We start from the raw sequence: 25,234 nt of genomic DNA, 5'->3' as shown, positions 1-25,234 counted from the left end.
TACATGTAATTTTAGTTTACTTTTCCCATGTAAATAACAATTGCCCTTCATATGCGTTTTCGCCCTCTGCAATGCATATTCAAACTATATATTTTATACAGATTTTACAAGATATAATGCATGTGATAAGCACACATATATAATTGCTTGTAATTATCCTTGCACACACACACACATGCAAACCAAAGCGAGGTTGATTCGAAACTATTGTAATGGCAGTTTATAGTGCAAACAAACCGGTCAGTCTCTCTCCCCATTTTTGGTTACCGCTGTGCACAGTGCACAACGTGCTTGCATTTTAATTGCCCACGGCGTTAATCAATTATAATTTATTCATTATTTTATTACTGCAGACATGTACAACTAAAATACACACATATACATATGCATATGTGTGTATATGTGAAGTGTCCCCTTAAGCTTTTCCTGTGCCATGTTCCTGTCAATTATGTGTCATTATGCGCCTTTGTTTGCTGTGCATTTAGTCCTTTTTAATTGCATTTAATTGCTGCTTGTCAGCATTTTCAATTTGTTGCCACGGCATTTACTTGAGGCGCCACAGCCAAGCTGCTCGCTCTTAAGCGCGCTCTCTTACTCATTCTCTTTCCATTTTTGTGTGTGTTGGCTATTAATTTAGTCATTAATGAGATTTTGACAGCTGATTAAGAGCGCTGATAAAGATTTCTAATTGCTACAGCGAGGGCGGCTAATTAAGTAATCAATGAACACTACACACAACGATAATTAACAAATTTTTGTTGAGCTTGAGCTAAAACTTTTGTATTTTTATTTTCGTGCTAATTATGCAGTTTGGGTTTTTCATTTTCTTGTTGTTGTTGTTGTGTTAAGTATGTTAGGAATGCTTTTAAAATGTTACAAATAAATCTATGCACATTTACAACTATTTGTTTATGTATATTAGCTTTTGTAGTTAGTGTACTATTTGCTATAACGGCTTGCAAATCAATTTGATAATTTACTAAACTAAAAATTACACACATAAATATATTTTGTTAGAAACTAAACAGTTATGCGATTGCGTGTGTGTGTGTGTGTGTGCGTAGTGTCTAGACCATGGAGACGAGACCCTTGTTGAGATTATCCAGATGCTCCTTGGCCTTGATGCGCAGCGTGGCGATCGAATTGCTGCGCATGTCCACGTTCCCAACTTGCGGTGGCGTATTGGCGGGCGTGCGCTTTATGGACAGCGTGCAGGGTGGCGGCGGACTCTCTCTGCCGACGTCGAGCAGCTCGTTGGCGCACTTCTCCAGGCCGCCAGCGCCGTTGCTGCTGTTGCCCTCGGCGTCGTCGCTGCAGTCGCGTGCATCGCCATTGGAGTCGGCATTGCAGATGCTGAGGTTTTGCGGTGACATGCAGACGTCCGGACCGCTGCACTCCAGTGATGAGGCGGAGGAGGAGTTGTTGGAGCAGGCGTTGGCGCTGCCGCTGTTGTTGTTGTTGTTATTGGGTGGCAGTGGCGGCAGACTGGCCACATTGGGATGATGCGGCGACGCTGCATGTGGCGACATGCGTGACAGATGCGGCGACAAATGAGACAGCGGCACAGCATGATGATGCGGATGCGGCGGTGGAGGCGGCGGCGGCGGCGGTGGTCCAGTTGGTGGTGGCTGCAGCGGACCGCTATGCGGTGGCCCATGATGATGTCCCATGGCCGCCAGACTGCTCATAGTCAGATTGCCTGGGGCCAGGCTCAGCGGCGGCGTCAGATAGCTGGGATAAACGGTCTGCGGATGCGACAGAAAACCTGCGAATGCCATAAAGTTGGCTTGAGTGGGGGGCTAGTGATGGATCTATGAGCTGTAGCTTACCTGGCAACGCACTCAGCAGCGGTGGTGATAGCCAAGGGTCGACGGGCAGACCGGAAGCGCCGCAGCCAAGTCGATGTGGCAGGTGCGTAAAGTGTGTCAGGCCCAGGCGCAGGCTCTCGGACTTCTCCTGGCGCCGCCACTTGGCGCGACGATTCTGGAACCAGACCTGCAAGCAAAAGCAAAAATATGAAAAAATAGGTGTTTGGTTAATAAACTGTGCTATAAACAAAAGGCAATTAAAACGAGGCGTTAATTTAATCAGGCCGCGTGTCTAAGCAGACACAACAAGGTGACTGCGAAGGTCAGCAGCGCACTGCATAAGGCTTAATTAGCAAGAGCAAGACAGCAAGCGCAAGAAAAGCAAAATGGCTGCCCAGTCAAAAATGTTAATGAAAGTCACGCCACAACAGCAAGAGATGAGCGCCAACAATGTAAAGAGAGCGAATGAAAGAGAGAGAGAGAGAGCGCAGCCAAAAATACAGACAGTTCAACATGCTAGGCAAACAAAATGGCGTAACAACAACAACAAGAACAGCAACAAGCACATTAAGCATCCCAATGTGCTGTAGAAATAAAATTCAATTAGTGCCCGTAGCTCTAATTAGAATTATCGTTACCAAGCTCCAAGCGTGCGAGCATGCCAAGCTCTGCTGCTCAACTGCCAATGGCCAAACCAGCGCACAGCCCAAGCGTCTGTCTAATTAGTGGTAAGGCTCCAAGAGCGTGAAAGAGCGAGAGAGCGCACAAACACACACACAAACACACAACTGAGCGAGCAAGGGGGCGTCAGCCAGAGAGTGAGCGCAAATGAGCTCTGCTTTGGCTTTGGTTGTGATGGGGGGAGGGCTTGGCAACATTTTTGGATTTCCGTTTTGCCGCCGGCTGCGCTGCTGCAGCGCTCAAAGTAATTAAATGCAATTTGCGCAAATTAATAAGAAATTATTTCTGATGGAAATTTCATTACCATTATGTCGTAGTTGGCGTCGTTAAAGTACTTGTTGTTTGTTTTTAGTCTGTCAGCTGCCACAAAATACACAAACAAGCAGCGCTGCTTGCCACACTTGCCGCTACTCTTGTTGTTGTTGTTGTTAGTCAGTGTGCGTGCCTTTGGTTGCTGCGGCTCTTTAATTAAACATAATGGCGCGTTAAATTATTTTCGCTGTCAATTTGCCGCTCAGGCTGAAACTGATTTGCATTTGCACAGACAGACAGACAAAACTGCTGCTAATCCTTTTGATTACGATTTAGAGCGTTTACTTGTTGGCTTCATGTACAGTGCACACGCGTTAGAGTGAACCCTCATAGCATGTAGACAAGGCAAGAAATATAGACATAGCTCTAAACTTATAGATAGTTATGTCTTTTTATTTGTGGCAATAAAAATATTCAAGCATCATTTGCTTTATATTTGTGGCTATGTAAACATTTAAGCATTAGTTTTGAAAATTATAAATATTTTCCTTAAGTAAACTCCCATAGTTTTCATTAGTTTATGCCATCGAGCATTAATTTTAATTCTTCGAATTTATTAAGAACTTGTTTAGCTTGCTTAGATTTTTATTCAGTGAAAGCAACAAAGCTTAGCTTCGACTAAGTGAAATTTTAAAAATGTTCATGAAAAACTCAGCTTAATTAAGCATTTTAAATAAAGTAATATAATCAGTGTTTATATTGCTTCATTCAAAGCAAAAAGAGATTCTAACTTTCTAAAATTCAACAGTTTTCAACTATTGTACTTAAAATACAATTTTAAATTTGCATATGACCAAAGCAAAAGTCTCACATTTAAGCAAATATAATTTATAATTATTCGAATTTTTGTTTTAAGATAAGTTTTGTATATTTCCACATCAATCATAATTATTACATCTATTCAACAATTTATTATGCTTTCGAGTTTGATGACTTAAAACTTAATGAGCAGTAGCTTAGCTTTATTTAGTTGCTTAGCATATCAATCTATGAAGATAGTATATGATAAATTAGCATAGCCAAGTGACAGTAATAACAAAGCTTGAAGTAGCAGAAGCAACTCAAAGTCTAATTTCCTGTCGCTCAAATCTGTACGAAGAAAATAAATTAAAGTTAGCAGCTTTAGGCCACATTCGAGCTACTCACACACACACACACAGCCAAAGCAAGCGTTGCCAAATGTTAAATGAATATTGACATTTGGCAGTATGTGCGGCAAGCAGTCTGTATATGTGTGTGTGTGTGTGTGTGTGTGTGTGTGTGTGTGTGAGCAGAGAGAGAGCAATGGCTGCTGCTGCTGCTGTTGTTGTTGTTGTTGCTGTTGCCAGTCGGCGACTGTTATAATTTGAGTTTGTGCTTCTTCATTTTAATTAAATCATCAAAATCAATTTTGTAATTTCCATTCATGGTGCGTCATAAGCGCCACACAGAGTGACAGCAATAGCAACAGCAACAGCCTGGAGATGAGCGAGAGAGCGCGCGCGTATGTGTGCAAGAGAGAGGGTGGCAGAGTGAATGAGAGCATGCTTGGGTGGCACGCCCATTATCAACTTCGTCGACAGCATCATCATCAACATCATCATCATCAGCAAATTGTCTGCTTTCATCTTTGGCTCTTGATGCTGGGCAAGGGCCTGCCCGCCTGCCAAACTCAATTTTCCACCCCATAGACACAAATACAAACACACACACACGCACATACATACGCGCCCATTTCAGCCATTTTCAATTTTGCTACATTTTCTGTTGCACGCCCCAGTCATCATCAGCAGCAGCATCAGCAGCAGCGCCCAACTGCTGCGGCATTTGGCATTCATGTGGAGCGGCCCAAAGCACGCGCCAGGCCACAACGCCCACCCGCCATACTCTTTGCTCAGTCAACCACTTTTCAACTTTAATCTTTTTCATAAACTTCACATTGGCAGCAAACAATTTGCCTGTCCCCAAAAAAAAAAGAAAAGAAAAAAAAGTACTATATAAAATAAAAATGAAGCTGAAGCTCTGAAGCTGGAGCCCACAGTTAAATGGCGTTGAGCATCCCTGTTAGCCCACCCCTGGGCCTACGCTGTGGCACAAACAATATAAACTGGCAGCAGGCAAGCGTGGCATGCAACCCCATGGTGCATGTTATGCTCATCGTTGTCGTCGTCCTCGTCTTCTTTAATTTTGTTCGCAGCAAAGTTTTGCCGTTTTATTGGAAAACTTCTGCCGCAAAGTGTCGTCGCCCAAAAAGCATACAAGGCGTATACGCAATTTGACTTGTACTCACTGCAAACTGAGAGAGAGCAAGCGAGAGCGCTTGCGTGTATGTGTGTGTGTGTGTCTGTGTGTGTGTGTGCTATGCTATGGCACAAATTGCTTTTCGAATGTTTTTGACAGTTTGCAAATTGGAAAATTGACTTTTAACACACAAGAGCTCAGCAGCTTAATAAAACTGTTTGCAACTTGTACAGCAAGAGAGAGTGAGCGCAAGTGTGTGTGTCTGTGTGTGTGTGTGTGTGAGAGCTTTTGGGACAACGTCTTGTCATTACACGAGCATTGTTAAACTTTTCGTTCGTTGCTTTTTTTTTCCCATTTTGCATTCATTGGTTGGCAAGTTTATGAATTGCTCTTTGGCTAACTAGCTTTGGCCTCTGGGCTATGCTAATGGTTTACGGCAATTGTGATTATCGTGCTGAGCCACACACACACACACATAGTATAATATTGTAGTCGCCCTGCTGTGGGCACACTGCAATTATAGATCGCATAATCATTATGCCCCCATTAGTTTTCGTATGTCGTCATGCAATTCAATCAATTTGATTGAAGTTGAGTTTTGAGCGACGCCAATGCATTTGCTGCTTGTTGCCGGCTTGATAAGCATTTAATTGCATGGAAAATATATAGAGAGTTCGAAGTGCACTCTATAATTAGACTCTTTTGAGTTGAGCGAGGCGCTGGCGAGCGACAGGACAACCCGTTGCGTTCAAGGATATTGATAGCGGCGCCTAAGCTAATGTATGCCCGCCAATGTTCCATCTGCATACAAATTTACAACGACTACACACACACGCGCATGTATGTGTGTGTGTGTGTTCTGTGTTGTGCAAGCTTTAATTCAATTAAAAAACTGCCTGCCTGCTTGGCTGGCTGGCTGGCTGGCTGCCTGGCCGACCCTAATTATATACCTGGCAGGATTTTTAGCCAGGCAGCCCCAGACAGACATCAGTCAGCCAAGTATGCCTGTCATAATTTCAGTTCAGCTCAGTCGCGCAGTCCGCGCTTAACAAAGACACAGCGTGGCGTCCTTTTTGCGCTAGTTTATGACATGTTTTCTTTTGTTGGCTTTTAGTTCCGGGGCACATACGAGCGAGCCATGCATCCTGTTTCGACGACTCTGCGGTACAAATTAGAGCTAAACAATGCACACAAAAGCTCACAAGATGTTTTAATTAGTTTAGTAGCCGACAAGCGTATTGATTTACACTCAACGCCGCTGCGAGTCCTGTGAGTGCGCAAAGCAGGTAAAGCTCAAGCCGCTGAAGATTACAAAACGAATTATTGAAGCAGCAGAGCAATAGAAATATCAAGTAGGTTCCAATAAGTAAGGCAAAAGGTTTTAAAATTAAACCAATTTTGAAGCAGTTAGCTAACATTTAATAAGAACAAAATAATAGCTAGAATTTCGTTATATATAACATTTTTAAACAAGCACGCATTAAAGTTATCCAAGCCATAAATGAATAGTAAACAATTTAGTCAACAACTCTGAATTATAAAGCTTTGCTAAGCTGTAAATACAGCTGAACAAAACTGCATTCAAATTTGGCAATGCTAAGATTTTTTATACTATTTTGACAAAACATATACAATCAAAAATAAAAATTGTAAAATGTTGTAATGCAACTTTGTTTCTAGTAGCATAATTAACATTAAACAATAAAACATTTAGGCAACGCTTGAATTTTGTTTAAGTTGTAGCTAAAATGCACATGGTGCCAACTAAATTTTTTATTTCCATGAAGCAACAAAATCATATTGAAAGGCGAATAAATCCGCAGTTATTGTTTCCCTTACTCAAAGTGTACAACAAATATATTTCTAAGCTAACTAGCATTAACTAATAGTTTTGCTTGCAACATTCTACTTTGCTTGCTGTCGCTTAAGCCGCAACTTTAGCTGCTTGCCTCATTAGGTCTAATAACAGTTTTGGTTGCAGTCCAAATGACTGTAATACAAAGCGCGACACACGCCTCTGGCCTGCCAGTCGCAGCAGCAGCGTTTGAGAATAAAGAACTAAGTCAAAAGGCGAGTGAAGAAGTGTGCCACGCCCACTGCAGGTCCCAGGTACTACATTTAACACCCACTCGATCAAACGCGCTCGAATTTCCAATTGCTACGAATTTCTTCTGCTTAACTTAAACTGACTTTGACTATTGCGAGCGGGCGAGTGGCAGGGGGGGTTGTTTGGCTGGGCGTATTTGGGCAGCGCCACGTGTCACACTGTATTTAATTAGCTATTTATTTACTTGCTGACATACCGAGCCTCAGCCAACGAACAAACGAGCGCACGCACAGTTAATAAGCAGTTAAATCAGCTACAAAAGAACGACAAATATGCCCAGCAGCAGCAAACCCATTGTAATATGTGTATGTGTGTGTGTGTGTAGGGTGCTGCTGGTAACTGTCACACGCTTTGCTTTTTGGGTTTGTAGAAATTTTGTTGACACTCGCACAACGCATTTTTAATTTGCAACTGTGGCCAGTTGGGTTTTGGGTAAACAAAAGTGACGCAAAGTAGCGAGGGCAGTTTTAAAGTTAAGCAGAGTGGAGTTATTAAAATTTAGATAGAAGTTATGGGTGGCTGATTTTGTTGGTTTGTTCAGCAATGAGAAACTTGAAGTGAATTCAGCAATGTTTGGTGTTGAAGAATTGAAATAGAAATAGAATTAAACATCCATAAGTACGACTAGAAATTTTATCTATAGGCTTAGGTAATACAACACTATTTTATTTAAATATTCGAGCTTCCGCTTATAGTTTTCATAAAAGAAACAAAGCAATCGCTAGTGGGCGAATTTACTAATAATTGGTTTGAATTGGCGGTAGCTGCTCCGATAAGCGAAGCTGCTCACAAGCAAATGAAAACTCAATTAGAAAGCAAACGCAATTAGAAAGCCTTAACCTTAACCTTAACCACTCTTAACCGACTAGGTATCGCTTAAGTTGTTACTTTTTAGGCTGCCCTCGTTACATCAAAGGCTGCGAGCAGAATCGGACTACTCTAATCCTTAAGCAAACAGAATAAAATGCCTGAGGACTGCACAAGTAAAAATCTGTAAGCAAATTCAGCTAAATTCGCAACTTTCAAGCCACCCTCGCAACTTCACTGCTAAGCCATACAAAATTATTTGTGACTGCGGTCGTCAGTTTGCCGCTGATTACGCGCCAAAAACATTTGAATAATGTGCTTTATGACAATATAAATTAGTTTGACTTGGCAGCTAAAACTTTGGCTTGCATATATTAAAACTTGATAACTTAATTAGAATTTGCGTGTGCGTTCATTATATACACACATATTGCCATGGCGAGCAACAAAAACTAACAACAGCAACATTTGTTAGGTGATTAATTAGCACATCATAAAGTGGCAACTGCACGGAAAATTATTTAAGTGTTTTATGATTTATGCGCACAATAACAATGGCAACCACAACATTCTCTATATTTTTTTATAAAACGCATAAAATCAATTAGCATGTAACACATAAATTAATTAAAAGCGGAAATCAAGCAAACTATGCAACCCTCACAAATAATAAAACTAAGCTTGCCACATAAAGTTATTTATAAATTTTTTTTTGGGTAATTATGTTAAGCAGCTTGTGTGCGCATATAATTAGGCTCTTGTGTATGTGTGTGTGTGTGTGGGTTGTGTGCCTTTTAGGCCTTCCTCTCGTTGTCAAAACAAGCATTTATATAAAGCTGATTAAGTCACATTTCACATATCATTTTTATTCTTTTGCTGGCTGGCTCAAGTACCTGCCGCATTTCGTTGAAAATTTCATTTCATTTCATTTGATTGACTGCACTGAGTCAGCGCAGCTTCCCCCGAAAACCCGAAAATAAAAGATACAAAAAATTGGAACTGAAATTGTATTGTTTGCTGCTAATTTGACAACTTAAGCCAATGCTCATTTAAACTGACAGGCATATGTGCATAACATAAGCATCTGTATCTTTTGCTCTCACTCTCTTTATCTTACTCTCAGCATTCTCAGCGTTTAGCTGCCAGGCCACAATAGATGCGGCAAGCTTTGAGTAAATTGCTGGGAGAGTCTAACCAAGGACACGTGTTGCCAATGCTAGTAGTTGAAACTATGATTAGTAGCTATAGTTTTGAATTAAGTAACTCTAAGGAGAAATAAAAAGATATAAAAACGAATTAATTTAAGCTATCAAGTTATTGCAGTTCGACAAAGATTCAAATGTTGGCTAGAACTATTTGATACAAGCTTAAGCTTAAATATATCTGAGTTTATACAACTAATAAGACAAATATGTTGGTGACTAATAGATATTAAAACATATGTATATGGAACATAGTTAAAACTAAAGTTAGAGATTGAAATTGTCGAGTAGAGCGACCAAATTTATGACATTCATATCCATCTTTGACTTTCATCTGCCTTGTACAATTATTTTATCTTCATCAATGGGTTTTAATTAAGCTTTTTATAATTTCCTATTGCTATTAAAATTATATTTTAATTTCAAGCACAAGTTACCATAGCAATAAATCTACTAATAATCTAATATTCTTAATTTATTTTACATTACTTTGACATCCTCATCAATTTCCTCACATATATAAGCAACAAATTTAGCTGCTTAGCTTTTTAACATTTCCAAACTTAGTTACAAAATATCTTATGCAACTCTAAACGTTTTCATTTAATAATTTTCCGCTCATTTGGCAAACAATTTGCGCCCTAATTTGTTTTGTGCTCGAGATAAGCAAAAAAAAATCAAAAAGTGATTTCGCTTTTATATATTTACTTGACATCTGACACATCATATAATGTAGTGCATGTAACAAGGCAAGTGGCATAATGCAATAATCAACAACAACAACAAAATGTAAGGACCGCCGACAGGCTTTGGGTTTTGACTTCTGACGCACTTGAAAAATATATGAAAAATAAAAATGTGAAAGGTTGAACGTTGAACAGATGTGCAACTCATTAAACGGCATTTAGGCGTTCAAATTGAATAATATTCATAATTTGCCAACAGCGTGAGCCACCCCCTTTTATTTTATTTTTGTTGAGGGCTAAGCTTGGACAGCAGCAAACACTTGATGTCTCAAGTAGAGATCCAGGCAGCTGCTGTTGGCGCAAAGATTTCTCAGCGCAGCTTTAGTAACACTGTCTAAGCTTTAATTTGGCAAGCAATTTAAGATGAAACAAATATATAACGTCGCATAATTTCATTGTAATTGTAATTGTATTCGCTTGATTACATTTGATCGTATTTTGTTTCACTTTAAGCCAAACATATTTTGAGTGTGCCCGCCAGCACACAAAACGAATAGGAAGTGAGAGCAGGGAATGTGGGCTGGGGTGGCTTTGTTTTGTAACCCCTAATGTCAAGTGAGGTTATGTTTGGCTGTCAGGGGGTGGCTCTGGTTTGACGCTTGAGGGCGGCAACGAAGGCAACGAAAAAATGATTTATAATTTCATTCCTTTTGATTTATACATTTATATTGAAATGTGTTGACAGGTTACGACTGAATTCGATATAAAGCCTAAGCAAATTACGTGCATAACCTCACTTTTGACATGGTCATGCTTAGTAGTGCCAGCAACTAGCAACAAAATAAAAAAAATACAAATCCTTTGCACGCGCCGACGCTGCTGCTTGAAATTGATTTCATTAGCTTGGCAAAAAGCGCAGTCACTAGACAAACAGAGGGCGTTCTTCAATATACGCAAAAAGGATCTCTAAAGCGAACACGTTTCGTAGCTTAAATTACCCACACGTTGTGGCACAAGGATGCGAAGTCTACTAAGCAAACTTTAGCAGATAAAAGGCGGCGACGTCGGCGGCGGCGACTGCTTTAAAGTTTGAAGCTTGCAGGCACAACCAGCAGAGACAACACCCTTTGGGCCAGGACAACGAAGACTACGCCGCAGCGTAAACTCAATAAGTCGCATAAAGGAATGAAATTGGATGCCATTGCAGCGGCAAATAAACAATATAATGCCGACATTGTTCTGCCGCAGTCTCAGTCGCAGCCGCAGCCCATGTCCTTGGCTCTCTCTGTCTGTGAGCTGAAGCTGCGGCATGTGCGTCTTCTGCGGTTTTAATTAATTGCGACACGCATTTCTTTTGCAGCAGGTAAACTGCTTTATATGTAGGCGTAACTCAGCTGCTGCTTATTGTATTGAGTGCGCCTAATGTGGGTTAATTGAAAGCGGCAAAGTTCTGTGGCAACTAGAAAGCAAAAGCTGCGTCAGCAAGCTTACAATGAATCGAAAGAAGCAAAGAGCTAATGGCAAAGCAACGCAGTTGAATTAGAGCTAAACAATACTGAATGCCTTGAATTATATTCAAATTATTTTGAAACTCTTGTGGAATGTCTATTGCTTAGTTTACGTTGAGTCATGCTGCCAAACTATAAAAAAATAAAATAATAATTTCGAAGCCAATGAATTAAATATCTTAAAATTTGTTTCCAAAGATACACAAGACTTAAATAATGGTATAAGTGTTGATATCTTTAACTTAAATTAGTAATATGCTGATGTTGAAAATCATGAAAGTCGCTTCAAGCTGATAAAAGTACGAAAAAAGAAGTAGCCTCTTAATTAATACAATAATTTAAATATAGTAAAACTTAAAATACGGTTCAGACTTTAATTAGGCAATAAAAGTTAAGCTATAGACATTTCTTCTAGGCTGGACTAGGAGTAATCTTCATTTGACAAGCAGAAACGTTCGCAGCTGCTTTATCGCTAATACGAGCAGCTCAAACATTTGTTAAGTAAACAATTTAGTTACTACGCTGACTTGTTAAACTAAATTGTTATATAGCTAGTCAAACAGTTATAAAGTCTGCTACAAATAGAAGTTGAAGAAAAATATTCATTTCAACTTAAGCGCAACTTCAAATTGCATTTAGCTTGTTGCTCAATTGTAGTAAAGCTTAAGTCGGCTATAGTCCGATCACACTGTAGCTGCAGCTCTGGCGTTTACAGCACTTAAACTACTCATACATTATACGATTATATTTATATGTCGGCAGTTCATTGTTTATTAATACATAATTAGCCAGCTCGCTTCAAGTGTTGATTCTGCATTTTCGTTTTTTCTTGTTCTGGCTTTGTTTTATTGGACAGTTTTATTTTGTTAAACATTTAGGTATGTAAATGACAGATGTGCAACCCTACTACTTGACTTTCGAGCATAATATATATTTATTGTTTACCCTTGCGGCTGCTTTGTTGTGGTTAGAATGCCAAAGGTGGCATAACGTGTTAATTGTTCCCCACGCCCACGCTCGGCACTTTAGAGCAGCTGTCGTTGCTGCTGCTTTTTTATTATTATTTATTTATGCGCAGCATTTTTTTTTTATATTGCATTTATTCTACAAATTGCAGCACACTTTGAGGTACATTAAATCAATTAGTTGGGCGTTTGGTCACTTGGGCGCTGAGCAAATCACAGAGAGTGCCTAATAAATGGTCAACGTTAAATATGCTAGCGCAGCACTCGAGGGATTCAATTCATTCCAGCAATTGATCGTTGGGGTGTGGCATGTTTGTTTGATTCTTTTTATGATAGATAAGTTGCTACTGCGCTGTGCTGTGTTGTTGTCTTGATTATTTTCATTATTAGATTTGTATAGGATTTCAATAAAAATTGTTTTGTGGCCCAAAAGTAAAAGGCGCACACAAATGAACCTAATATGCATTATTATTATTATGAGACATGTGAAAAAACGAAAGCCGAGAGTCGTACAAGTATAAATATATCGATATTGTTAGATAAATGGAGCGTTGCAGACAAATACACAAAGCTCGAGTCGAGAGACAGAGACAGAGACGGCGGCAGAAGCAGAGACAGAGGCCATGGCAAATGTCGCAAGTGGAATGCAATAAAAATCTATTTTATTTGTTAGTGAAATGACATTTTTATTTGTTTGCTTTTTATGCACACACACACGCATGCAAAGACTAGACACGACACACACGAGTCGTATGCGCAATATGCAGATAAATAAACCTCGGCATATTGAATGTTTTTCGTTCCTTCAAGTATTTTGTACCCTGACAGTTTTACGATATTTAATCATTTGCCTATGCAAAAATAATTGACAGTCAGTGCTTTGCTTTTGCTTTATTTGTTTAGCTGCGATTGCTAATAATATTAATAAAAATTGCCTTGCTCGACAAAAAACACACACACGAGCGCTCACAATTTAATGGCTTGATGATTTACATTTCGGGCATAAGCAAACACGCAATGTGCATATTCAAAATTCTTTACTGTCTCTCATATGTGGCATGTACATTTCAAATGCTTTCATTTACATGCAACTGACTGAACAGCAAAGTAAAATATTTATTTATTGCTGCCTTTTTTTGTTGCAATCGGAATGTTTAATTGCAAGTTGAGCAAAGTTATGGCAGAAAGTACATTATACGAGTATTTAACTGTATATAGCCAAAAGAGATATTGAATGAATATATGAGAAAATAAACTGTTAGCATTTACAGTGAAAAACAGTTTAATAAATGCTGCACATATAGTACAAAAATATTTTAATAAAAATATTTAATAACAAATTTTATATAGCTGTCAATACAAGCGAGTAAACATATATTTTAATAAATAACAGAACAATTCTACATATATTTTTAAAAATTTTAAATATGATTTTAAGTAACTGATGTCAAAAATTTAAGCATTTAAATTGCATTAAAATTATTTATTCAACTCTTTTTGGTAGCAGCACAGCTTGAGCATTGCTGCTTTTACTTTAAGCTTTGCTTAGCTTAAAATGCAGACTGATTTTAATAAGTTAAGCAGCACTTAACCCAAGCATTAACTTCCTTATAAGCTGCTCTATTTCCCATTCATCAATCAACTAAATTTTTTGTTGGCAGTAGTTTGCTTATGTTTTTCCATAGCAATTAGCTTTGGTTTGCCATGGCAAATTAGGTTTCTAATTAAACTCTTTTCTGCGCTCAAGCGTCTAAGTGTGTGTGTGTGTGTTTGTGTTTGTGTCTTTTCTCAGTTGATTGTGCCTAATGCGGCGTATGATTAACCCCTTAAATGTTTGTGCTGCGCAGACTCAATTTTTGGCGCACTCAGTCAAGCGCTTGACGCGTTGCAAATTGTTGGCTGTCAGCATGTAATCCAAATAAAATAATTGTCATCTTTTGTAGGCCATATGCTCTAGCTCACATCGTAAAACAAAAACAACAACAATTGCCAGCTGACAACGTTTTTTTTTTCTTCAGTTGCTGTGTTAATGATGTGTCTATGTTTTTGTTTAGGGCATTTAAGCTGTTGTTTAATTTCGACGGCTTAACGCTGCTTGTTTTGGTTACCATCTGCGATAAGCCTAATCCTGCATATAGCGCTGGGTTGAGTGCAGCTCGTATTAATTGCTTTGGCTGCGAGACCACAAAATGATTGTTTCTGCTTTATTGCATTTTCATCAAATGTCGCTCAGAACTAAAAAGCTAAATGTTGTGCCAAGTGGCAGGCCAATATATTGCCATTTAAACAACAATCAAACAAGCCACAAAAATGCATACAAAATACAATAGAGCAGCAACAACAACAAGCAAAGCAAGAGCTGGCAACTGCAAAATCCAATCAAACTTTTTAAACAAACATTTAGCAAATCTATTACAATGCACAATCAAGCGCCACCCACTGTAACCAAAAAAATGAACTCATCTAAACGAGAAATTGTATTGCCTGATTGACTGTGCTCTGTGAGGTGGGGGGGGCGGGTGGCCAAGTAACAACTCAGTCAACTCACATATAAACTCTTCTCTTTTTTTTCTCTGCTTTCTTTCTTCTTACTTACTTATGCTTGGCGTTTGCTTTTTGCTTTGTGTGTGTGCAAACTTAATCAAAACAAATTTCCACCTTCAACGAGTTGCACACCAAGCAATTTCCCTCAGACCCGTTACGATAACTAGAACTTCATGCAAACTAACCGCAAATACGATTACACATACACACACACACATACACACATACACACATACACATGCGCGCCCTCAACAACAACAAAATGTGCCCACTAAATCGAAAAAACGAGTTAAACTTGCTGCTAGTCAAAGGAGCTGGCAATGCTTTTTTTTCTGCTTTTTTTTGAGGGTGCCCTTAGTCTATATGTATATGTGTGTGTGTGTGTGTGGCTGGCATAATTTGAATTCGTGTCAATTTGACAAAGTGACACATGAGGGCCGTACGCCATCTAAAAATACTGATAAATCGAGCAAAGGCAGCTAGAACAAAATTTTTATGCGATTTTGGCTCATTACTTTAGTATTTCGTTTACGAGTCGCTCAGGCCCAAGCTAACTTTGTATATTTGTTTATTTATTTATATGCATATTGTCGCATTGTTGTTGTTGTTGTTGTTGCTGCTTTTGTTGTTGTCAGGCATTGGAGACAACAACGCGTTTGGCAATCGTCGTCGGCACGATAATGTTTAGTCAATAAAAATGATTTGTCGTCCCGACTCTGTCGCCGTGTGTAAAAAAGAAATGCATGAAATTTGATATTGTGACCCCCTGTGGCCGCGCCTTGCGCTACAGTTCAACAGTTTATAGCTTAGTTCAAAACTGGTCCACACAGTTTAGCTAGTTCCATATGCAATTAGATGCCACAGCAAGTTGGCACTCGAGCCCTTTCAACGGTTTGTTTTGCTTGGGGGCTGGGGGCGTCTTTTATGCTACACCACTATGAATGGAATTTATGAGGCGCTCCGCCCGTTAACGTCACAATTTGCCACCCGAAACGAATGGCAGTCAGACATGCAGCGAAAAGCGCCGTGAATCAGTCGCAAGGCGCATTGTCACAGGCAAAATGCATAATTCTCTTGCCTCAACATAAGTTTCCATATACATTTTATTGTTTGGCTGGCATTGTCAGTTTGCAATTGAGACATAAATTTTAATATGCATTGAAAGAAAGTTGGCAAAAGTTTCGCTTTACAACAAATAAATTAAAGTTGCTTTTGCAGTTTATCTAAACTCACATAAATCGCTGTCGAGCAACTCGTTTGATTTTTTTTTCAGGTGCAAACTTAATTTCGTTAAAATAAATTGTTAACGGAAATTGTTTAATTTCCGGCTACACAGACAACATTGCTTATGTTGATTGCACAATTAGCTAAAGTCAGCATATAAATAAAGCTGGACAACAGCATTGCCCCGTTACTCACCTGCACACGCACTTCGGGCAGGTTCACCTTCATGGCCAGCTCCTCACGTGAGTAAACATCAGGATAATGCGATTTTTCGAATGCGCGCTCCAGCTCGTGCAGCTGATAGGTGGTAAAGGTGGTGCGATTGCGGCGATGCTTCTTCTTGGCACAGTTGTCGTCCTGGCCTGCAAATGCAGAATGGGAAAGAGGATCAGCAAATCGATAGTCAAATAGCTTCGAACTTTGCATAGAAAATAAATGCGGCAGCTTAAACTTCGATTGGAGGCATATTTTATATAAAAATATAGTTCACTAATCTATCTGATGAAACAGATTAATTAATTTGATCATTTTTTGTAACAATCACAGGCTGGTTACTGTTGTTAAGCTTAAATTAAATCAAAAAACTTTTGAATAAAATTGTCCCTCTGGAAAATCTGATGCTCTATTCTAAAAAGAGTCAAATACCTTCGAACTTCGCTACTTTCGGGTGTTTAAACTTTGATTGGAGGTATATTTTATATCAAAATAAAGTTAATTTAATTATCCATCTATCTAATGAAACATTAATCTGAACATTTTTTGTTAGAATCACAGTTTGGTCGCAATTAATAAATTTAAATTAATTAAATCCTCTATAACTTCTGCAAAAAATTCTCTTAATTCCGTTTATTTTAGATGCGTTATAGCTTAAGCAATTACGCTTAGAGTCTTCAGTTAAATAATTTGATTAGTTAATAAAAAAAGGAAATTAATTGCATATTGAAATATTTCCCGCCTTAGCAAATGTGCGCTAAGCTTCACTGTACTCACCTTCATCATCGCTGCCGGATGTGATTTTTTCGCCCTGCTCGCTGTTGTTGGTTTGATTGAGATCCTCGCTGGAGGCGCAGCTGCCATTGACTAGACTATCATTGTCCACATGTTCTGTGGCATTGTTGTTCGGATTTGCATTGTTGTTGTTGCTGTTGCGATAGTCGTGCTGAAAGTGTTGCTGCTGCTGCTGTTGTTGTTGCTGCTGCTGCTGTTGTTGCTGCTGCACTTCATCGAGACTGCGCGCTCTTATGCTGTAATTGCCAAGCTGCTGACCATTGGCTAATTTGGGCTCATTATCATCACAGTAGACGCTTGAGGATTTGCGCTTGCAGCCAATGCTGCTGGCATTGCTCAGCGGCCGCGGCGTGGGCGGCGTAGTAACATCAATGTTGTTGTCGTGCTGCTGCTGCTGTTGCTGCTTTGTGGCATCATCTTCATCGTCTTCCAGCTCGCTGCCGGACGACAAGGAGCGCTCATCAAAGTCACGTGCTGCTGCTGCTGCTGCTGTTGAAGGCGCTGCCACGCCCAGCTGTGTGGTTGCTGCTGCTGCATCCGGCACAAAGTAGCTGCTCGCAGTTGTTGCTGTTGGCGGTGATGACTTGACATATTTGTGGTGCTGCTGCTGCTCCTGCGCATGCGCAGCCAGCGCCGCCAAGTGCTGCTGATGCGTGCCATAGGCGCCAGGCGGTGGCGGCGGCGGTGGCGCCACCACCGGTTGCAATTGATTGGCCTCAACCATTTGATGCATTGAATTGAGGTAATTGCTTGCCACGTCCTCCTGCTGCGCATAGCCATGTCCATGATGTCCATGCTGTCCATGACTCTGAACAAAGCCAAAGGCATTGTGATAGCCAAAGCTGCCCGCATGTTGCTGCAGCGACTGTGGCGCCGACTGCGCTGGCGCTGCGGCAGCAGCAGGTGGCGTGGGTGGGCCATAGTGCAAGCCATTCTTGGCATGCTGCTGCAACATGCTGGCCATGTGATTATCCATGCTGCGCAGCTGCGTCAGCGACATGCTGCAGCGCAAATCGGTGGCATCCTCATCCGCCAGGCAAGCGTCGCCATCGCCTGCAAATGGAAAATAAAAGTTGCAGGTTAAAAAAGGAACAGCAAGACAAAGCGTATCAAGTTTGAAAGCAGCAAGAGAAAAGCCCTGAATTCTATAACAAAATAAATAAAATAAATTGCTATTATTATAGGCATAGACATTAAATTTCTTTTATTATAAAAGTTAAAAGTAACTTTATTTAATTCAAGCGCTGAAAGCAAAGCCAAATTTGACTGACTGACTGACTGATTAAATAAGAATTATCGCTTAGTATTACAATTTTTATATAAAGTCAAAAAATTTAATAACTCTGACTATACCAAAGTTAACTCTAAGCTAAGCTGCAATGCTTTTAATATACAAAATATGTCAGCGAACTTTTTGTGCCTGCAACTCACATAACAATTGTTAGCTACAGACGTAATGGCCTGATTAGTTTTTAATTAGACAGTCTTAAAAGCCTGCGCCACATAACAATGTGTTATTTAATTTGAGGGGGGGGCTGACTGACACTCCAACCCTTGCACCTGTTGTGCTCAGACCATTAATAAACGGCTTTCAATTAGTCGCCGCGTATTTGCTGTGTGTGTGTGTGTGGCCATAAAAAAATTCTCAGTAAATGCCAAATGCCGTAGGGCAAAGCGGCGGCGCTAGTGTAAACTACTAGCTGGTGGGTGGCTGGGTGGGGCGTTGAGCTAATGGGCGTGCTAGCTGGCGCTGGCACATATCACGTGACATGCGAGGAAGTCATTAGTTGTCGCCCAAACAATAGTTAAGCTCTGTGGGTGGTTGGCTTAACTATTTGCAGTGACTTTGTCTAACCGAATTCAATTTCAGTGCTAGTTTGGGTACACTCGAAATATCTATAATTATTTATGTAATTGCTTTTTGATGTACGTAACTGCGGCATTTAATTTGCGCTCGTTCGATTACATAAATCGCTGTCTAATGTAATTATGAGCGCACTCTATTGATTTCTTTCTCTTTTCGCAGTCGCTCTCTAATTGGGTCAAACTCTTTGCCTTGCCTGGGCTAATTAACTTGGCGAGTAAAATGCATGGCATTAACCTTCGCCGGCGAGCGCGCAATCAAGCGAAATTTACACGCACCACATGCGTTTTGATTTGGAGCCACTGCGGCGTTAATGAAATCAAACATCAAAAAATTCAAAAGTTTTCAACACACAACAACAGGCAAACAAATGAAGTAGCACATAAAGCCTCACGCATTTTAATCATAATACAAAAAGCTCAAACAAAAGGCGTGAAACGCCACATGCGGCGCCACAGTAGCTCCCATACACAGACCCCAGACCCCAGAGCTCGCCATAGCCCACACCGAGTGCGTGCTTGAGTTGCGTGTGCCTGAGACCAAAACCAAATGCGCAACAAACGCAAAAAATGGTAAAAAACGAGATTTTTATTATTCCATGAATGAAGTCAAACTAAGCGCGAACTGTGCGAATTACAAGCCAATCAATGGTGCTCATAATTTCTATGTAAGCGCTAAATTCACACGTTTTTTTTGGTTAATTGTTTAAATATTTTGGTAATTGCTTTTGGGCGTGAAGAGCGGAGCCTACAGTGCTCAATGGCTTAGAGTTGTAAGAGCATCAAATAGATTGAAGAAAATTTAATTAATTTACAAAGCAATACAATTAGAATTTAAGTAAATCAGAAAATAGCTATGTTATAATATAAATAGAAGTTGCTAAACCTTTTATCTCTGCTAAGATTTGAAAGCATTTTATTCTTTAAATATTTGTTACGCTAATGTGGAAATTAATATAAATAGCAAAGCATTTAAATAATTTTGCTATAGTTTGTATGCTAATTTGCAAAATAAATAAAAATAAATATAATTTACTAATAATTTACTATAATTTCTGTTTACACTATTATTATTTAAATAATCTTTAAGCTAATTTTAGATTGAGTTTATCATTCAAAGCTGATTTGCAATATAAATAAAAGTGTCTTAACATTTAAATATTTTACTATATTTTCTATTTACAATATTATTATTTAAATATTCTGTAGTCAAAGGCCTAAGCAGCTAGCAGTCACCACCTTTAGTTATTATATTATATTTTGTATAATAACTAAGTTTGTAAATAAATAAATCAATTATATATTCTTTATGCAGATTAAGTTTATCAATTAAAGCTCGAAACAAAACAAAATATATAGCAAATTGATTTTTGTATTTTTTTTTATATTTTATATTCTACATGTTCTGTCTGATTTTCCACTTTCAGGTACTTAAACTCGAGCTTGTTGTGCACTTTCTTCCAAGCTTATGAATGAACTCAGAATTAAAAGCAACTCCTACACAGTTCAATGTCACAGTCAGGCAAGCATTCAATATGCAAACTCATACATAAATTCAAAAATTCATTCACAGCCAAATGCTCTGATCGACAGTTCAATTAAGTAACGAGTTTTAGTTTGAATAGCCCACAGACATTGTCTATGATTTAGAGCGTTGGCAATTAAAGTTGGCAGCTGGAAATTTTCTGTATTTTGTTGCTACGCTTGTTAACAAATTGAGTGTGGCGCAAAGTTGAAATGTTAAAAGGTTCAAATTAAGTCAGCTACTGACAAGCTGCAGTTGCCTAATTGAGTACAGTGAAACCCGAACGACCAAATGTTTTTTTTTTTCGTCGGCAAAAAAGGACAAATTGACGTTAATCGCGTCACTTGCATGATTTGACAGTTTTGAAAACAATAAAGAGTACAACAACTTGGCCATTAAGGCGGTCTAATTGAAATGTTATTAGCGTGCGTATAGTTTTCTTAAAAGTCATGGCCAACAGGTAGGAAATGCACAAAATGTTTGGCATCTTCCGGCGAGCGAAAGAGAGAGACCCAGAGATCGAGGCATATCAAGAGCGGCAACAAGCCATAAACAAAACTGTCAATCAATTGCGTTAAAAGTAAAGTGGATTGTTATTGTTGTTGCTGGCAACAAAAGGCGGCTAATAAGCCGAGCTGCAACACCGACGCGCGCGCTTCGTTTCGGACACGGCATTAAAATCATTAAATGACTTAATGCTCAATTTAATGCCGCGTCAACTCGAGTTCAGTTCAATTCAGTTCGATGGGGCTAACGTGGCTAACAACAAAAAGCGATCACTGGCGTCGGCGTCAGCAGTTCTCCCTATCTCTCTCTCTCTTTCTCGCTGTCTCTTTCTTATGACTGACTTGTTTATCTTGATCGCAGCATCTCCGAAACTCCACTCCACTCAGCTTGACTTGGCCTAATGCACTTGTAGGCAGACTTGCGCTTTTAATGAGCACGTCGGCTCCGCTTCTGCCCCCTCCTCCCCGCCCTCTAAACGCTCTTTGAGCTCTTAATGTGTGCGCTTGTAACGCCGGCTGAGCCAGCTGTCAGTTTAAATGCTTTTTGACAGCTTGTGTCTAGCCGCAGTTTAATTATGATTATGACTTAAAGGCAAAGTCTAGCTGCCACGCCCCCCTTTACTCCTCATCTCTTATTTATAAACACGCGCCCACTCTGCAGTAGCCAGTCTGTGCTTTTTTGCTTGCTTCTAATTAATTTGCGGCCATTTAACCTGCGCTTGTGTTGCTTACAGCTTTGGCTTCCATTTTGTTTGCTCACACGTTGCTGTTGTTGTTGCTGCTGCTGCTGCTGTCATGCGGTTTTTGCATTTACTTTATAGCCACATTTGTTGTCTTTTGGCATTCATTAACGCAATGCCTTAATTGAATTAATTGCAAACGTCTTTTAATTGATTTTGGCCAAATGCTGCGGCGTCGGCATTTCTGATAAACAGGAAATAGCTGATCAAGCTCAAGGCTAATTGAAAATCTAGACAAATGATTGATGTCTTCACATTTTATAATTTGTAATAATTATGTAGTATTATTTTTTAATTAATAAATGTGCAAAAAATTATGCAAAGTAATTGCAAATAATTATGCCTGATTCAATTAGTAAGCTTCGGACTTTTTTTTATTGAGTGTAACAATTTGCAATGAACATGAATCGATTTTTAACTAAAGCTTAGGGTGAAATTTTATTATTTATTTTGTAATACTTTTGTAAATCTATTTTATTCAGTTTGAACTAGTGTAAAAATTTGAAATTAATTTTTATTTATTGTTTATTATTTTTAAAGCAAAATGGCATTTTTACTTTTATGATTGAGCTGCAATAATGAATGCTACAAATTCTTTATCTCTACTTAGATGTTGCCACTGAGAAGACTTAATTATTTTGAATATTTTTCTTATTTAGTATAAATTATATTTTTTTTTTGTTGCTAGCTATCTTTACTTATCTTTTTGCAACTGAGACTGTAAATTGCTAGCAGCATTCTGGGGGCAATCAAAAACATAAAGCGCTGGGCCCCACCCAATTTTCACAAATTTTGGCATTTCTGCACAAAATAGGGCTGGATAGAGAACTTTAACTCATCTACCAGTGGGAGGCACAATAGATCTTTTAGGTCGCAGCGCACTTACTCCAAACAATAATAATAATAAATAAAATACAAAGTGTTTGTTGGCGGGCAATTCGAGGCAGTCACCAGCTGGCACCGGGCACACATAAATCCAGCTATAATCCAGTTAAAAAGCCTTCAAAACTAACAACTAGCCGTTAAATGCAACGTCAAAGGGCAAAAAGAAAGTTTAAATTGGCCAAGAAGCAAATGCCATAAAGCGCACGCCCACGCAAAGCAAGAAAAACTTGAGCTCCTAATCCCCAATAGCTGGAGTCATGTAAACCGATTACCGTTGACTGATTGCGCTTATCAGCTGTCGTGCATCGGCGACGACGGCGCTAAAGTGCAGCCCCCGCAGACGAAAGGCGAAAGGCACGAAAGTCAAGTCGAAAAGGAGAACCCGAAAAAAAGAAAACCAAAATGAATGCTAATATAATTTTGCGATTGTGTTTGTTGATTTGAAGCTGGCAACAGCCGTAATTGAAATCGATTTATAGTATGCCTGGCAGCTGATTACAACACTTTGACTTATGCTTAATGCATAAATAATGACAGTTATGTAGCTTACCATCGCTGTTATCCGCTTGCAGTTGCTGCTGCTGCTGTGATTGCGGCTGGCCATTGCGATTCTTGAGTCCCAGTATAGCGTCGATGGTGTGACGTGGCGTGAGCGTTTGGCCGCCAGCGCCAAATTTGCGTGCATTGTCCTTGAGCGCTGTGTCGCTGTCTGTAAAGCAGAGCAAAATAAAAAAGCGCAGCGAAGAAGGACAGTTAGTGCATGTGAATTAAAAGCCTGTTTGCCAACAGTTTGGAAAAGTCAATTAGGCGCACGACAACAGTTGCCAGCTATGCAAATTTGTCAGCAATTTTGAATGTATTAAAATGTACACACACACAACTTTATTTACAGTTTTAACGAGCTAAAAACTGTAATTGCAGCTAAGCGACAATGCTGCATGCGTTTGTATTTGTGTGTGTGTGTGTGTGTGTGTGTGTGCAGTTTAATGCGCATTTGTCATGCTAGTTAAAGTGAACGCTCAAAAAGTAGGCAACAGTTTTTTGCGTCTAATACATTTGGCGACTTTAGCTGGCAAATGTTTTATGATTGGCCACATGCCTGCGCAATTAGTTTATAATTTGCAAATTATTTTACGCAGCGCACGCTACAATATGCTCACATACATGCATAGCGTCAATTTGTGTTAATTAAAATGCCTAATCAGTAATGGCAAACGCTTTCCGGGAACTAAACTCACCCTCTGTAATCACAGTATTGTTATTGCTGCAGCCCAGCTGCACATAGTGCTCCTGCAATTGCTCCAGATTCTTAAACTTCTCAAGCACCAATTGCAAATTCTTGCCATCACGCACATTGCTGAGCAAGTGACGCAAATGCTCCAGCTGCTTGGGCGGCAGCTTGTGATTGCCGCCGCTTTGTTGCACCAGCTGCTCAAAGATGTGTTGGAATGCCTGCTGCTTATGCTGCAATTGCTCCAGATTAACGTTGCACGTTGCCGACGCGGGCGCAACAGCATCCACAGCTGCTGGCATGGGTGGTGTAACAGCTGTGGCTTTAATATCCATAACTAACACGCACACACGCACGCACTAAAAGTAACTTGCTTTAATATTTATTAGCTAAGCTTGTGTTATTATTTATGCAAAGCGACGGCACTAAAGACGACTATAACTTTGTTTGCTTTGCCTTAAACTGTAACTGACTTAACGTTTTTTTTTATATGCAGCCGTAACCGTTGCGCACGGTGCCAAGGCAAAGTTGGCAATAAACAAGTTGACGCTGCTCGAAATGTGTTTAGCTGCAGAATCAAATTGGAAACCGGTTGCCTGCCACAAACTGGGCGGAGCTAACAGCAAAGAGAGCGAGTGAGTGAGAGAGAGCGCGCATGCGCTAAGAGCAGCGCAGTTTGTTTGTTTGTGTGTGTGTGTTGCCAGCTGTTGTTTGCCTTGAGCTCAGCTTCTGAGTAACTGTCGGCTGCATATGCAACAAATTATGAGTTTTGTTAAAAGTAAAATTCGTGTGCAAGCCGCACAAACAACCCTAGGGGCAGCAACAGCAGCAGACATAAGTGGATTTGATTAATGTGCTGCTATTGTTATATTAAATATATAAAAAGCAAAGCAAACTAATAGCCAAATTTCTGGCAATTTATAAGCAACCGACTATGCATTTACAGTTAGTTTAAGACTTGGCTTTAAATGTGCCTGTAGCTGCTGCTGTGGCGCTGTGGCTGTCACACACTTCAATTGAATGCGCTTCACTGCAAGTCATTTGCTCGTTTACGCTATCTGCCATTACACACGTTAAATGAAAATGCCAGGCAGACAGCTACAGCACACAGAGAGTGAGAGAGTGTGTGTGTGTGTGTGTGTGTGTGAGCGAGAGGTGTGTGGAGAGAGCTTTGGCTGGTTTTGTGTGCCTTTTGCCAAGCGATTCGATTTGTGCCAACTAATGAGCTCTTAATGTGCGTTTATTCTTACGCATAACGAGCTTGCCAAACGTAATTATGTAGACTGTGTGTATGTGTGTGTGTGTTGGCGCGCTGCTTAATTGAAGTGGAGCGTCGACTTGTCTGTCTCTCTGTGTGTGCGTCATTTTCATTTGCGCTACATCCGCTACAGCCGCGTTTGCCTCTCGTCGCT

At 39.8% G+C, this 25,234-nt stretch overlaps 1 protein-coding gene across 1 annotated transcript; it reads right to left on the bottom strand.

Annotated features, from left to right (window-relative positions):
- Positions 1-989: 989 nt before the first annotated feature.
- Positions 990-24,157, bottom strand: LOC108594857 (retinal homeobox protein Rx). The gene is made up of 6 exons (XM_017979996.1): positions 23,830-24,157; positions 23,142-23,300; positions 17,055-18,125; positions 16,260-16,426; positions 1,830-1,995; positions 990-1,765 (listed from the first exon to the last, which is right to left on the bottom strand). Exons 1-6 carry the CDS (start codon positions 24,155-24,157, stop codon positions 1,068-1,070), a joined length of 2,589 nt encoding a protein of 862 aa, XP_017835485.1. The 3' UTR covers positions 990-1,067.
- Between the last annotated feature and the right edge of the window lie 1,077 nt (positions 24,158-25,234).

The sequence above is a fragment of the Drosophila busckii genome, chromosome 2R, assembly GCF_011750605.1.
Source record: "Drosophila busckii strain San Diego stock center, stock number 13000-0081.31 chromosome 2R, ASM1175060v1, whole genome shotgun sequence".
NCBI classification, from domain to species: domain Eukaryota; kingdom Metazoa; phylum Arthropoda; class Insecta; order Diptera; family Drosophilidae; genus Drosophila; species Drosophila busckii.
This window is presented reverse-complemented; position numbering and strand designations above follow the sequence as displayed.

Excerpts from the sequence above, each read along its gene's own strand:
- LOC108594857 (XM_017979996.1), bottom strand. The coding sequence starts at position 24,157 with ATGGATATTAAAGCCACAGCTGTTACACCACCCATGCCAGCAGCTGTG. Across the intron at positions 23,301-23,829 it reads CAATACTGTGATTACAGAGG|ACAGCGACACAGCGCTCAAG; the intron begins GTGAGTTTAGTT and ends TCTGCTTTACAG. Across the intron at positions 1,766-1,829 it reads GCTGCTGAGTGCGTTGCCAG|GTTTTCTGTCGCATCCGCAG; the intron begins GTAAGCTACAGC and ends TGGCATTCGCAG.